Source organism: Aquarana catesbeiana, linkage group LG08, assembly GCF_042186555.1.
Source record: "Aquarana catesbeiana isolate 2022-GZ linkage group LG08, ASM4218655v1, whole genome shotgun sequence".
NCBI lineage: Eukaryota > Metazoa > Chordata > Amphibia > Anura > Ranidae > Aquarana > Aquarana catesbeiana.
Genome location: NC_133331.1, coordinates 112721776 through 112738360, shown reverse-complemented (window position 1 = coordinate 112738360; position 16585 = coordinate 112721776). Strand labels below are relative to the sequence as shown.

Sequence of the window (16585 nt, the reverse complement as noted above, 5' to 3'; positions counted from 1 at the left end):
CTTTATGACTTAAGTGCCAGAGAGTGTAAAGTTTCATGAAAGTCGCACTCGGAGTTGCACTAGTGTAAACTGAGCCTTAGTGGTACTTTAACCCCTTCATGTCAGCAGTACACATATATGGGGCCTCCCAGTGAGTGGGTCTTAACGCCAAGTGGCCGCATATATGTGTACCAGAATGTAAACAGTGCTGTGCCAAGAGCACACGCCCTGCATGTTGCCAGCACAGTTACCAGTAGCTAACGGAAAGCTCCCAATCCCTACTTGCAGTCAGGAGCTTTCTGATCGTGTGACTGCTGTGACAGCCAATCACGGTGGTCAAGTGATCAGAAACCCAGCCGCCTAGCTTTAGAAACCTCTTAAAGGGCAGGGAGGCGTTAAGAGACTATCAAGGCCATTTTTTGCCAGGACTCCATCTTCTAGCTTACAGACTGACACATATATCTCATCTCCCTTCATGTAGCGGGATATGGACATTTGCAATTCAGTTGCCATAACCTTTCCTCTATGTTTGTGGCTCCCTGGTGGGGCTTTCTGGTCTGTGACAGCCACCCAGTGTCTTTTGGATGCCATCATATACCTGCCTTGCGCTTGGGTCACTTTGGGAGAATTTATTAGGGTGCTTACTGAATCCTCTAGAGACAAGTTCTTTATATTCATTCAACCCTCTCTAACTGCACCCTCTAAGCCCCTGAGGAAGCTGATACAGAAAAATGCATCAGTACAAGTTATCCTTTCCATGTGTGGAAATAATTTTTGATGGCTTTGTCCTTGAATATAAGAGACTGTATTGAATATCCATAGATTTCACTATCTGTGGTACTAAAATGCATTCCAGAAAAATCAGATCACCAGGCGGTTTGTGTTGCAACTCCAAATTAAGTAAATTTTAGGACTGGATGAACAGAAATACAAATCCTTTGGCAGGTAAAACCGTTTCCTCCCATATTTTTATTTCAACTGTGTATTTAGCCATTTGTCTGAAGTTCAGGTTTACAGCTTACACTATTCACCCCACACAAAGCCTTAGCCCATTGCTAATCTTTCCCAGCAAGATAGAACTACAGAGTAAACTAGACCTGAAAGATTTTGGGGTTGCTTTAGGAAAAGCAAATAAGCTATTCACTTTGCAATGGAACTTTCCCTTAGTTTAGTGGGGAATGTGGGGAAAATTCACTTTGCAAAGGAATACCCAATCACATGCATAGAAAAAAATAAAAAAAATAGTCTGCTTGTACATAATTGGAGGATGGAAGTCAGCAGGACTTCAAATCATTTACTAAGCGATGGGAAAATTTGCAAAATGAACAAGCCATTTGCTTTTAGTAAATTAACCCCTTTGGCTAAGGTCAGTGCCAGCACTAGGCTAGGAATGATATTCTGAATGAGGAATTTAAAAGGTTTAGCACTTCCATGACAGACCCCACAAGCCAGCTGTTTTTATAGCAGTTCTAAGGCTACAGAATCAGACAGCTGCTTGGATTTTTCTTTTGAAACACATCTCCATCCCAAAAGCCTTCTGAGATCAATGAGCTCCTGAGGCTGGAACTAGACTGTACCACAAACAAATGAACAGCGTACTGTTACAGAGTGGGGGCACCTCAAAAGCACAGAGAAACATCTCATCCACAGGGGTCTGAAAGAATGTAGTCTTAGAACATAAAGGGGCTCCCATGTATTTAAAAAAAACACTGCTCTATACACTGAGTATAAAAAAAGTCTCCACACATAAAAGAAATGTGTCAGCATGATAAAACAATGAGCATGTTGCCCCCCTGCCTATAGTGCCAGGCCTATAGCTGGGTACACACTGTCCGAAAATCAGCCAGTTAAGCAGGAACTGGCCAACTTTCAGTCAGTGTGTACAGCAGTCTGTCCAGCAGAAGCCAGTCTAATGTCCAGCTTTTGTTAAAAGGCCATACTGCAAAACTAGCATCTGATCAGCATTCGCAACCAATGGCTGCAAGCGCTGATCAGTGTATTCTGGTGGTGGTGGCAGGGGTCAGAATACAATAGCACAGCAGGTGAGATTACTGCACCAACATTACTTATTTTGGTATGGCAATCAGTCAGTTTCTTTTCAAAACTAAAACAAACTGTAGCGTGTACCAGGTTTAAGCTGGCCACGGGTTGCAGAAAAGAACATAGCTCGATTCCCCCATCAATATGTTTATTGTTGATGGGAGAATCCCTCCTGTGGAGCCATTGTGTTCTCCAGTTGGGAGGGGGGAGAACACAGTAATTATTGCTAGCAGCTATAATATCCGCTAGCAATATTTGCATGTAAAATCTGTAGGGCTGGTTGTACCCAAGTCAATAGATTAACTTGGGTACATTCAGCCTTCCCATACATGGCCCAAAGCTCAGTTGGTTCCTACTGAGATGGCCGAGATTGGAAACTTCTATGGACTGCTTTAAGAAAAGTTTACACAAATTAGAGTCTGAGCCATTTTTTGCCGGTTTTGATAACCAATATTAAATCATAACCAAGGTAGAAATACAGCCAAAAGTTTTCCTTCCTTTGTTTTTGGTCGAAAAGAGACCAATGCCGCGTACACATAAGCGGACTTTCCGTCAGACCGGACTCCGTCAGACAATTTGATCGTGTGTGGGCTCCAGCGGACTATTTTTTCCCAAAAGTCCGACGGACCTAGAAATAAAACAGGTTTCAAATCTTTCAGACGGACTCGAGTCCGGTCAAAAATCCACTCGTCTGTATGCTAGTCAGACAGACTAAAACCGAAGCTAGGGCAGCTATTGGCTACTGGCCATCAACTTCCTTATTTTAGTCCGGTCGTTCGTCATCACATACGAATCCCTCGGACTTTGGTGTGATCGTGTGTAGGCAAGTTTGTTAGGAAAGTCCGTCGGATAGACCGTCGGACCAGTCCGGTCGAAAAGTCAGCTCGTGTGTACGCGGCATAAGTGAGGATAAATTCAAAACTGTAAGGCAGCCACCAGACCTGAAGCAGAGAAGATATCTTCCCGTTCTGATGTAAGCGGTCAAAAAGGTGAACACACACTCTACACCCGCCCCACCCTTTGGTCCCTACTGGGGAATTTTTCATTTTTTCTAAAAGGGTGGATCAAACCTCTAAATTTCACACATTGACAACAGAGGAAAATTCTCAATGCAGAGATATGAACAGTAATGTCTGCTATCTTATACTTCGATGCTTTACTATTTTCCATTTTTCAAAGCCATAACCACCCTCAGACTATAAACATTTAATAAGAATAGATTAAACTGATCCACTAGTATTTTAAATTAGTCTATATCAACAAATTGATAAAGGCCACTACTGTACCAAGTTTGCAATGCTACATCAAGTATTATATCACGCTTAGGGAGCATTCACAATAGCAAGCTGAGCAAATTACAAGGCTGCCGGTGTGCGCTGGGAGGAAACAACTTTGATGCACTGATCATGAAACATCACACGGTTTCCCTTTTCCTTTTTTAGAACCGTAGTCTGCACTGCAACCCACTGCACTGAAAAAAGTACTGTGTGCCATACGCTCTTTTTTGGTGCACATCACCGCATAACAGTGGTGTAAACTGCCCCCATAGGGCTTTTTGCTGTGTTTGTGTTAGAGCTGCGTTGGGTAAGGCTGCCCAGTGCAGTCCTTGTACGCTTGGTGAACAATCCCTTAAGGCCCACTGAAGAACTGCTTCATAACTTGGTAAAGAACATAGAAATCTATAATACTTTTCACTGCAGTCAAATCAACATATGCCAAACATAAAATAGTTCACAGAAAGCTTACTCACTTGTACTTTAGGAATAGCCACTGGAGAATCCAGAGTGCTACTAAGATCATTCCATTAATCTCACAAATTGAGAAAGCCCATGCAACCCTGTCAAAATGATCAAAAAATACATCCGGAAGGGGACCCGCCTCTGTCTTGGAAGGCACACGTTCATGGACAACGGAAATCATCACTGAGGTGAACATAAAACAGCAAAGTGCATAGAGGAAGGCTAGAAAGGTTTTACTCCATTCATCCGGAAAAGACTGAGAACGGTCCACATCTGGCATAGGAATTTGTATCATTTCCTTGCGGATTCCATTTGGCATTCCATTCTTCTTGGCTTTGCTGGTAAAAGCATGATCGTTCGAATTGATCTCAGCTTTGCTGTAAATATGTCCATTTGCATGCCCATTTTTGTGTTCCTCTATGTGATGTTCGATTTTCAGTGTTTCTATCATCTCCAACAGCTGCCTTCCATTATCAGAAGAGACAAGGGACAGCGGTGGCTTGTAAAAGTCATCTTCTTTTAACCTGAGCAAACCTTGGCCATTAAGGGATTTAAAGGTCTCCAAGTATTCTGGTAGACCTCTGTTGGTTATCCAGTCAGCAACCTCCTTTGGTGACCAGTGGATTACCTCCTTCATTTTCCAATCACAACTATGTGTGTGTCAGCTTATTCGAGACAATTGCTCTTGAAGCCAACAAGTCCTCTGTGTAACCTTCTCATCCTGTCACAGGCTTGGCTGTACAGCTCAGATTGTGAATCAAACAGGAAAAACAATGGATGTTGATAACATTACATGTCTCCTTTCTTTTGAAGATAAAAGAAGTTACATCACTTGGTCACTGGAAGAGAAATAAATGAAAAGCATAAGTATTTAAAAAAGTGAAAAATGTTATTTGCAAGAATAAAAGACAATTCCTAAAACAAAGAACCATGCATAAAAAGTAACCAAAATATTCCCAAAAATACATTATATGTAAAAGTTATCATATCCCCCTTAGAGTATAAGCTCCAATGAGCAGGGCCCTCCGATTCCTACTGTATTAAAAATTGTATTGTACTGTCTTGCCCTCATGTTGTCCAGAGCTGCATACACTGTTGTCGCTATAGAAATCCTATAATATAATAATAATCCTAATAATAATAATAATTAAAAACCAGAAGATTTAAGAGGAATGCATTTACAACCTGCAAACAATAGTAGTCATCTAGTCATAACAGAGTGACCTTCTCATGAGAGGTGCAAGTTGAAATTTTGGCGTATTCACTATGTCCTGTGAACATGCACTGCTGTGTCATGCGTTTCACAGAGCCTGCCTTCTGAACTATAGAAGTGCTGACAGGAGCAGTTTCAGGAGGCAGAGTTAGTACAGGTATCACAATCTGCAGGCAGCAAGGTACCATGGGATATGTAGTCCTTAGAAATATAAAAGTAAACAGTTGAGGAGAAGCTGCAAAGCATGCAGGGAGTTGTGGAAAGTGATAACCAGCAGACAGGCAGCGCTCACAGATTGAAAGAAGAAAATTTCAGGTAAGTTTATACTGGATTGTCAAATATAACCATTGCTTGTATTGCTATTACAATGTTGATGTTATAAAATAAAACTTTACGATGTGACCGTTGATTTCCTTAAGGTCCAAGTAAGCTTTTTAACAACATCTGATTACTTATTACATACTGCAAAAATAAAATAAAAACACTTGTTGAGGGCTGGCTGGAGAAGTCAAGGCAATACTGAACATTTAATCAGTTACCTATTTGTGTTCCTTCCCTATGGATGTAATGGAAGACCGTGTCCCCTGGCTTTTGCAGATTGCCTTTTCCTGCATGTACTATACTTAATAGATCCCGAATTCTTCACAAAAATGTTAAATAGTTCACCCTGGTCAAGCTTATTAAGAGGAAGTCTCTTTTTACAGCAGTCTCAATCACGTTCAGTGGAAATGTTCTTTTTTACCCCCCTAAACAGAAATGGGTGACTGAATTCAATACAGACAAGAATTCAAATATTTTTCATGAAGATGTGAACTGAAATGGAGTGGTCATCCACAGTGACCAATCCTGCATTTTATTTTGTGGTTAAAGTTAATCAAGAAATATGACTGGTTAATCTGAGCAAACATATCTTATGGTTTGTTTTCCTTTCTACCAGTTTTTAAAAATGAGTTAATAACCTCAAAAATATGGTCATTTTACCCCTTGAGGAAACAACTAAATGGTGTTTTTTATTTTTTTTTTAATATAGTCTAAAAAAAAAAAAAAAACCTATGAGCATCAAGATCTTCATACTCTATGGTGCCACACCTAGTTTAGCAACTAAAGTTGTGGTTACCAGAAACTGAACACAAGAAGGCTTTCTGCAATTAACGCTCAGTGAATAATTCACATATTTTCATTCCAACACTTTGCAGGTTAAATAATTGACTCAGATCTCCGATGTATCTACAAAGCCAGGGGGAATTACCACTCAAGCCAATAAATCACTGTGTGGAAGTGTTGCAGCTTTCATTAGTAAAAGACCAGTTTTTAAATGGGTCTCTGAAGCACTTCAAATGATTAGCAGTAAAGGAGCAGAGAGTCCACAAATCCCCTTATTATGTCAAATTGTTGTCTTTATTCATTGCAGCTGTAAATGTAATCTCTATCGGCCACACTGGGGCTGAGCAGCCATAATAAGCATAAAGGTGTGTAGGGATTCAGTAAAAATGTAATAGAAATATGTGAGAATTATTAGGATGGCTTCACACCACTTGTGTTGCATTTATCACAAGCTACATGCATTTAATGCACCTTAGTTGACATGTTTTTTTTTTTTTTTAACGTGTTACATTATTGTGCTTTTTTTTTTTAAAATCGTATGTAACATCACTAGGCTGAACAAATGCTAGGGGGGCCTAGGGTCTTTTCCTAGTTTTTGAATTCTATAAAGCAGAGTAAACCATGGAATCCCGGAGGCACTGGAGTGCACAGACTGGATCCTAAACTGTACATTAACCACTAACCTACAGGGCACTTTATCCCCTTCCTGCCCAGGCTAACTTCTCCGCTTATAGACACTTTGAATGACAATTGCGCTGTCATGTAGCACTGTAACCATATGACATTTTTTATATTTTTTTTCACACAAATATTGCTTTTCTTTTGGTGGTATTTAATCACCTCTGGGTTTTTCATGTTTTGCTAAACAAATGAAAAAAAATAAAAAAAGTTTTTCTTAGTTTCTGTTATAAAATTTTGCAAACAGGTAATTTTTCTCCTTCACTGATGTGCGCTGATGAGGCTGCACTAATGGGCACTGTTGGGGCTGCACTAATAATCAGGACACTGATGATCAGTTTAGAAGTCCCCTTTCACACTAGCCGGTTACTGGCTCTCTCCTCGCGCTGTGACAGCATTCGGAAAGGAATGCCGATAACCGGCATACGTGTTTACATCGTGATCAGCTGTGATTGGACACAGCTGATCACGTGGTAAAGAGCCGCTGTGATTGGCTCTTTACCCCAATCTGTGATCAGCTGTGTGTCCTAAGGATACAGCAATCACAGAGAGCACCAGGTGAGTGGAGCAGCGGGCGCAACCACAGGACGTCACATGACAGCCTCCAAAAACTGTCAGACCACGCTGTAGCTGTCACTTTTCTATCAAGCAGTTGGCATGTGGTTAATCTGTCTAGTACTGGCTCAAATAAATCAAATATCCAAGTTACAAAATAAAAACTGAGAAAAGTGGAGAACTTATACATTCTAACTCACATCTTGTATCTTCTCTGGCTTTTCATTTTTTGGGGGGGAGCCTCAAACTCCTCTTTTAAGTAGTTAAAAGATGTATGGGTTTTTTTTAAATCTTTATACTTACCTAGGTGGATGCAGCATCAGACCGATGCTGCATCTGTCCCCCGAAGTCTCTGCACTGAGAACTGAGCCACTGAACACCGCCGATGGCTCGGTTCTCACTCCCCCCCGAGCGGAGAGATGCTGCCTGACGGTCAGCATCTCTCCTGCGCTGATTCTCCACGCTCATTGGAGCGATGAGCTGTGGAGGGGTAGGGAGTGGCTGTCTCAGCGGCTCGCTGAGACTGTCATCAGTCAAGGCAGTTGGCGGATCCAGACTTGGGAAGTCGGGATGACGCGCTGCCTCGACTGATAGCAGTGACGTCAGCGGAGAGCGTACTTCAGACTGCTCTCTGATGAAAATGAGTCACAGGAGTGCAAAGCGAATTGCACTCCTATGACCCAGAGAAGCCCAGCCTAAAAAGCTCAGGCTGGACTTCTTTATTAATTTGGAACCACTAAATCAATATGAGGATAGGGGTTGCCTATCTATAAGTTTTCCAGAACAGTCACTTTAAACAATTTATCCCCTTTTGTTCTCAAAAGGCTTCTTAGTGGACAGGTGACACGTAATTCATTCAGGTAGCCATTTTTGAAGTAACCTGCCCACAATGTGTCACATTATCAAGGTAATTGTGCCCATAATTACATGATAACTGCGTCATACAATAGGTTTGGAAAACAAATCATGTGACCTTCACAGACACCCAATAATTGAGGAAAGAATCGAGACAGACAGGTTGTTTTTTCTTGGCCAATCATTACCGTCTCCTTGAGGTATGCTGGCATCATAAGCTTCTGCATAGTGCCTAAACATGTTCACTTCTGATCTTGTTAAAGTGATTAAAAAAAAAACAAAAAAAACAAACCTTTACAAATAAACATGTCACACTGCCCTGCACTGTGTAATGGTTTTGTACAGAGTACCCCCGGTCCTCCTTTTCTGGGGTTCCCTTGCGACACTCTTGGGTCCTCTCCCCCACCGAATGCCCCCATAGGAAGCCACTTTACGTGATGCTTGATCCTAAAGCCAGGCTGTTTGCATCTATTCAGACACACAGCCCAGCTCAGCCCTGCCCCCACTCTCTGCTGACAGGTTTTGAACGACAGCAGCAGGAGCCAATGGCTCCCGCTGCTCTCACCCAAGCCTATGACAGCAGTGACTGCAGAGGGGAGCTGCTGCAGAAGTGCTGGATCCAGATTGGGTTCAGGTGAGTATTTTGGGGGGGGGGGGGTTGGTCTACCACTGTAGAGGAAGCCAAGCATTGGATTCAGGTGAGTATTGGGGTCAAGGAGGGGGTTCTGCGTAAATTCACCTTACAGATTTTTAAGGAATGTAAAATAGAAGAGTAGTTTCTACCTTTCTGGATCAGTTTCTCAACAGTAATGCATAGAAACCTGAATATGGAAAAATACAGAATCATTGGGGCAGATTTACTTAAAGTATAACTTAAGACAAAACTTTTTTTTGTTTTTGTTTTGGATAGAGTGGAGATGGATTAGATGTCCTGTTTTTATTGTGGTTTGTGCCCCCCCCCCCCCCCCCCCCCCGTTAAGGAGATTCACAATTTCTATTTGCCTGTTTACCATTATCACTGAAAGTGAAAGAAAATCACAAATTTTGGGTTGCCCCAGAAAAGTAATAGAAGGGAACTCTTCCAATGGGGCACTGGTTCTGGTGTCCTGGGGGTCCCCAAGGGAATTTTTTTTAATTTGTAGGAATGTCCTCTCACTTCCTGTTTTGGCTATGGGATAGAAGCAAAGGCAAATCTCCCCAGGATCAAAGCAGTCTTTTATTGGTGAAAGAAAGGTATTTATGTATACGATTGATTTTTTAAAACTATTTTCATTCAATATTTGACATTTATAAAGATATTTTGTATTTACTTAATTTAACTTGGTTGTTTTTGATACGCCACATGTGTCCTGTGAAACCAGCTTCCATTTAACTGGTATTTCTTTTGAATACATATGCTACAGGGACCACACTGGCTTAGTTGGTACATTTCTACAGTTTAAATCATTTCATCTCTTTATTAGCAATAAAACCTGAAGGGGTTCTAATCCTTCTCCACTGGATATCATGTCAGGAGAACATTTTTAGTAGCTTTTTTGTGAATTTAATTAAACAACGTTTAAAAAAAAAAAAATCAGTTATTTTATCTCAGATTTTAAGAGTAAAATAATTCTTTGTGAATTGAGCCCTGCATCTGTTGGGGAAATGTGGTCACACTTCTACTGGCTGAAGTAAATGGACGCTATGGCACACATCTTAGGATGTAAGTACCGTGCCCTAGCACATTTACCCCCCATATTTAAGTTTGATCGATATGTATTTGTACTTGGGCGCGGTTCAGCATACTGCGTCCTGGCCTGCTTACAATTTGGGATTTACTTTCGCTCTCGGACAGATTGCAATAAGGAACCTGACATATGTTCTACTTCTGCTCCATTCTATCAAAAAATAAAAAAAGGGGGGGGGTGCCTTTAAAACTAAAATGCAAAACCCCCCTTGATATGCCTTGATATGTGTGCTATGAAAGCGCCGTCAATTTACGCAGCGCTTTTCATATACATTGTACATCATTCTCTGCCCTCAAGGAGCTTATCATCTAATGTCCCCAACTCGCATTCATGCATACACATACAAGGGCCAATTTAGAGAGGATCCCATTAACCTACCAGCATGTCTTTTGAGTGTGGGAGGAAACCCACACAGGCACAGAGAGAGCATGCAAACTCCAGGCAGGTAGTGTCCTGCTTGGGATTCAAACCAGCGAGCCTTTTTCTGCTAGGAGAAAGTGCTAACCACTACTTATCTACAGTATTAGATACCTATATCTAGTCATATACAGTACAGGATGCGTAGGGCCGGCTCCTAGTTCTGGGTTAGGTTTACCAAGGCCTGCATGTAATATCAGTTGTTTACCAGAGTCTGTTTTTAGAACTTAACCTACAAGAAATAATAAGATGCTCAGATTTGTTTCCAATAATATTCTGTTCCTCAGTTCTTCAATGAAAACCATCCAAAAACACACAATGCAGCTCAGCCCATGTAATTCCTATAAAAGCATTTTGCAGCTGAAGAAAATAAAATCACGCACAATGTATCTTACTTGGTCAACGACCAGAGTTCTGCTTTACCTGGTCTTCCATAGGTCTCCTATAAGAGCTCTCCTGGTAGATACAATGACATCTGCAGGCCTGGCTGCCTGACACCATTAGTGAGAGTCTTCTGTCTGCTCTCGCTGCCAGCAGTTTGGGATGAGTTTATCTGCTCTATTCAAATCAGCGACAGCATCCTGTATCAATTAGCTCATTACACTGAAACAAAATAGAAGCGCTAACAAGCTGGGTAGTCGCTCCAAACAAATGAGTGACGCTTGGATCACTAATGTGCTGACACTCATTTATTCGTGTAAAATATGTCACAGAACATTAACCATTAACAAAGGCAGATTCCATGCTGCACACCGCGCCGGTCTCAAGTGAGGACCGCCTTCATCAAATTCATACAATGTTGTCACAACAGCCTAGTTCACCATAATCAGACCACTTCTACTGTGACCCACCTCAGCCTAGTTCACCACAATCAGACCACTTGTCCTGTGACCCACCTCAGCCTAGTTCACCACAATTAGACCACTTCTACTGTGACCCACCCCAGCCTAGTTCACCACAATCAGACCACTTCCCCTGTGACCCACCTCAGCCAAGTTCACCACAATCAGACCACTTCTCCTGTGACCCACCTCAGCCAAGTTCACCACAATCAGACCACTTCTCCTGTGACCCACCTCAGCCTAGTTCACCACAATCAGACCACTTCTACTGTGACCCACCTCAGCCTAGTTCACCACAATCAGACCACTTGTCCTGTGACCCACCTCAGCCTAGTTCACCACAATTAGACCACTTCTACTGTGACCCACCCCAGCCTAGTTCACCACAATCAGACCACTTCTCCTGTGACCCACCTCAGCCAAGTTCACCACAATCAGACCACTTCTCCTGTGACCCACCTCAGCCTAGTTCACCACAATCAGACCACTTCTACTGTGACCCACCTTAGCCTAGTTCACCATAATCAGACCACTTCTCCCGTGACCCACCTCAACCTAGTTCACCACAATCAGACCACTTCTACTGTGACCCACCTTAGCCTAGTTCACCATAATCAGACCACTTCTCCCGTGACCCACCTCAGCCTAGTTCACCACAATCAGATCACTTCTCCCCTGACCCACCTCAGCCTAGTTCACCACAATCAGATCACTTCTCCTGTGACCCACCTTAGCCTAGTTCACCATAATCAGACAACTTCTCCTGTGACCCACCTCAGCCTAGTTCACCACAATCAGACCACTTCTCCTGTGACCCACCTCAGCCTAGTTCACCACAATCAGACCACTTCTCCTGTGACCCACCTCAGCCTAGTTCACCACAATCAGACCACTTCTACTGTGACCCACCTCAGGAAGGATGTATCTAAAACATGAAATGTTAGATTTCTGAGTTTACATCTGAAATCACTGCCATTCCAGTACAGCTATTAGTTTAAAAAATAACATTAGACTGGTCAAAATTGTACGGATCTGGTAAAATGTATTGCGTGGACCAAGCTGAATGTCAACCTGGCTCCTACAGACACTTGATAAACTGGAAATCTGGATGAAATGAAGGTGCCTTTTATTTGTCTGCACACCTTTATATGTGTAAATTAGTGCCCAATGAATCCTATTCTGCAGTTCCAGGTTCTGTTCAGAAAGTACTACCCTGCCTATTCCCATTCCTCAAACCACCATTCCAACAGAGGGGTGCAAGAGAAGTACAACAGGGCTCTTTAGGGCTCCTGCCATATATTTAGTGATCTGCATTTTTATGCACAGGTCACACCAAGACCCCTTTCACAATGAAGGCCTGTGCCGTTAGCGCTAAAGCGGTTTTAGCGGTGCTTTTCAGCCGCTAGTGGTTTTTACCAAAAAAATAAATAAAAAATAAAAAGAGTTAAACTCCAGTTTTGTGGCGCTTTCAACGCGCTTTTAAAGGCACTTTGGAAGCACTGCCCATTCATTGCAATGGGCAGAGCGTTTTGGGAGCTCTAAATACAGTGCTCCCAACCCGCCACATAGATGCTGCTTGCAGGACTTTTCATAAAGTCCCGCAAGCATACAGCCCCAGTGTGAAAATTAATTAGAGCCTTAATGAATTTGAGCCGGTTTTTAGGAACTTTTCAGATGCCATTTTGAGCGCTAAAGCGCCTGAAAACCGCCTCGGTGTGAAAGGTGTCTAAAACACCGCAACCGTGTCCATCAAAAACATTAAAGCAAAAAAAAAAAAGCTGCATTTGGTACTTTTAGAAAAGTAATAGTCAGCAGTGGTCAAATCAGGATAGGAGCCGGCTAACAATTTTAAGGCAAAAGGAATAATAATATCAATCTATTCACCAGATAATCACATCAACAAATTCAAACAATACTAACAGTGCAAACTCGTCTTTTATTCTCATAAATCGAAAACAAATTTTTCTAACTATGCAGGGCAAGTACATTAAATCTAATGACTTAAAAGCATGGCTGGCGCAGGGAGTCTTTGCTCATTTTCTATTGCATTTCCCAGAAACAATTAGAAGAGAAAACATTTATTGCCAGCATTTAACTGAAAGTTCCCAATCAGTAAACAATCATAGGATAAGCGCTGCAAGTACCAAACAAAAATACACAGCTTGGGCCTACATGTAAGCACTTATAGTACTTGTAATCTCTTCTAAAATATACAGCAGCTCCCTGCCGTAAAATTATTTACAGAAGTCGCCATGACCGAGAAAGGTTTTTCATATCCAGGGAAGATTATTTATTAGAACGTAGTGCTCTTCTACAGACACCCCTCTGCTGAATTTTGGCAGCGGCCATGCTCACTGTATAAAGATAATATAATGACCAGGGGTCAGTTTTACTATTCTCTTCAACTCTGCTTTCTTCCGTTTTTATTTTAACCACTTGCCTACCAGGCACACCCCCTTCTGCCCGAGCCATTTTTCAGCATTCAGTGCTGTCGCACTTTGAATGACAATTGTGCGGTCATTTTCTTCACACAAATAGAGCTTTCTTTTGGTGGTATTTAATCACTGCTGTTTTTTTTTTTTTTACAAAAAAAAAAAAAAAAAAAATTTTGAAAAAAAAAAAAAAAAAGTTTACTTTCTGTCAGTAAATTTTGCAAATAAGTAATTTTTCGCCTTCACTGATGTGCGCTAATGAGGCGGCACTGATAGGCTGAACTGGTGGGCATTGATGAGGTGACATTTATGGGCACTGATAGGTGGCACTAATATGCCACACTTATGGGCACTGATAGGCATTGTTAGGTGGCACTGGTGGGTAATGATAGGCGGCACTGGTGAGCATTGATTGACAGCAGTGATGGGCAGCACTGATTGCCAGCACTGACTGGCATCACTAATGGGCACTGATTGGTGGCACTTGTGGCCAGTGGTGGGCATTGATTGCTGCCACCGGTGGGCACTGATTGGTAACACTTTTTTTCTTTATTATAATCAGAGCACTGATGATCAGTGCCCTGATTACATTCCTACATGTCCCCCTGTGAGGAAATGCCGCTGATCGGCTCTCCTCACCTCACACTGTCAGTGTCAGAGAGCTGATTACTGGCACTTCCTTGTTTACATGTGACCGGCTGTGACTGGACAAAGCCGATCACATGGTTAAAGAGCCGTGGACACGGCTCTTTACATAGATCGGGGTCGCGCCGCGTCCTGCCCCCGCGGGCGCGTGAGAGCGGCCGTTCTGTGACGCCATCATACAAAGTCATCCCAGAACGAGAGCTGCACCACTCCGCCGTCATTTGACGGTGGGGCAGGCAGCAAGCAGTTAATGTAAATCTGCTAGTGTAATGGTACTGATTCCATGGCATTTTTGGCATGGCCCATTATGTCCAAATTGCCCCCTTTTTCTGCTGATTTTGTTAGACCCATGAAACTATATTGCTTTTTATACATCTTTTATAGAATGTAGATGCATCTGGCTCCTGAAGAGTGGATTGAAGTCCAGCGTCGGGCCTACCTTTGATGCATCAAACACACATTGACCAATTTTCAGATGTTTTTTACTTCACATGACTTTTATCTTGTTTGGGGGATTAGGATGCATAACTGTACCTACCCATATCCTATGGTTGTATATACATAGATTTATTGTCTATATGCGATTTTATGTCTAATGCATGCAATACGTTTTTATGCCATGTTGATCACTGGTCCTCAATAAACATACATATGTTTGCACCTCTGAGTGTGATTGGGCTGCATCATGCGCACCTTATTTAAAGTCCCAACCTCCCCCCCTCTTTTTCATGATTAGGCTCCAGAACAACAATCCAAGCACATGCCTGAACTCCATTCACTTTAATGTAAAGCCCGCTCGTCTGTTGGAGGAATTTCCACGATTCATGTAAACAGTACAGAGCCGTTCTCTGCTCACTCGGTCTGCAAATGAGGTCAGTTTAACCACCTAAAGTGGTTGTAAACCCTGTGAAAAAAACAAAACAAACAAAAAACCTGTAAGATAAAGGCATAATGTGCTAGTATGCACCGCATACTAGCTCATTATGAAAAAAAGTACCTTAGAACGAAACCCCACAGAGGCGCCCAGTCACCGCTGAGGGGGCTGACATGTTCCCCCCAGAGATACGTCCGGGTTTGCGGGCTCCGGCGCTGTGAGTGGCCAGAGCTGCGATGACGACCCCTCGGTTCTGGCAAAAAGTGTTGAAGTTCAGGCACGATACGCCGGACTTTCAAAGCGCATGCGCTGCTGACGTCAGCAGCTGCATGCAGGGTGAATATTTAGGAGATATTCATTTTACCTACAGGCAAGCCTTACAACCACTTTAAAAAGACTAAGCCTAATGCCGCGTACACACGAGTGGACTTTACGGCATACTTGGTTCGGCTGACTGACGGACTTTACGACGGACTTTCCGAATGAACGAACTTGCCTACACACGATCAACCAAAGTCCGATGGATTCGTACGTGATGACGTACGACCAGACTAAAACAAGGAAGTTCATAGCCAGTAGACAATAGCTGCCCTAGCGTCGGTTTTTTGTCTGTCGGACTAGCATACAGATGAGCGGACTTTTTCGACCGGACTCGAGTCCATCGAAAAGATTTGAAACATGTTTCATTTCTAGGTCCGTCGAACTTTTGGGGGAAAAAAAGTCAGCTGGAGCACACACACGATCGAATTGTCTGACGGACTCCGGTCCGCCGAACCAAGTATACCGTAAAGTCCGCTCGTGTGTACGTGGCATAAGCCTTTTTCTGACACTTGTTGCATAAAAGTTATCAGTATTTTTTGCTGGAAAAACTACTTAGAACCCCCAAACCTATATATATTAGCAGAGACCCTAGAGAATAAAATGGCGGCTGTTGCAATATTTTATGTCATACTGTATTTGCGCAGCCATCTTTCAAAAGCAATTTTTTGAGGAAAAAATCCGCTTCCATGAATTAAAAAAAAACTAAACAGTAAAGTTAGCTCAATTTTTTTTTTTTGTATAATGAGAAAAATGATGTTACGCCGAGAATCGTGATCTTTATTCTAAGCAAAAAAACGTGATTCTCATTTTATCCAGAAAAGTGCAGCTCTAGTTCAGACCATGCACTAGAGGGGTATGCTATGCACTCATCTATCAATACAGAACTCCAAAGGCCTGTAAAATTTGTTAGTTAATTAAAATACAACTAAGGTTGGAGCACACTGATGATTTTTATTAGCAAGAGACTAATCATTAGCAGTAGTGCTACACACTTGGAACAAATGGCTCTCTATGGAGTGAGGCACACAAACAGCATGTAGTAGTGATTAATCACACACATTCAGCGCATTGTGCAATCATTAACAATTAATCACCACTACATGCCATTTGTGTGCCTCACTCCACAGGGAGCCCTCTGTTCCAAAGGTGTAATAACAGATTGCT

General features: G+C 42.3%; 1 protein-coding gene across 5 annotated transcripts in view; it reads right to left on the bottom strand.

The window, feature by feature from the left end:
• Nucleotides 1-16585, bottom strand: part of SGMS1 (sphingomyelin synthase 1) — a 498565-nt gene that overhangs the window by 52881 nt on the left and 429099 nt on the right. For all 5 annotated transcript variants that reach the window (XM_073596327.1, XM_073596326.1, XM_073596329.1 and 2 more), the window contains one exon: nucleotides 3770-4597. In XM_073596327.1, coding sequence (XP_073452428.1) covers nucleotides 3770-4395 — 626 coding nt within the window. In that variant the 5' untranslated portion in view covers nucleotides 4396-4597. The remainder of the gene's footprint in view (nucleotides 1-3769; nucleotides 4598-16585) is intronic.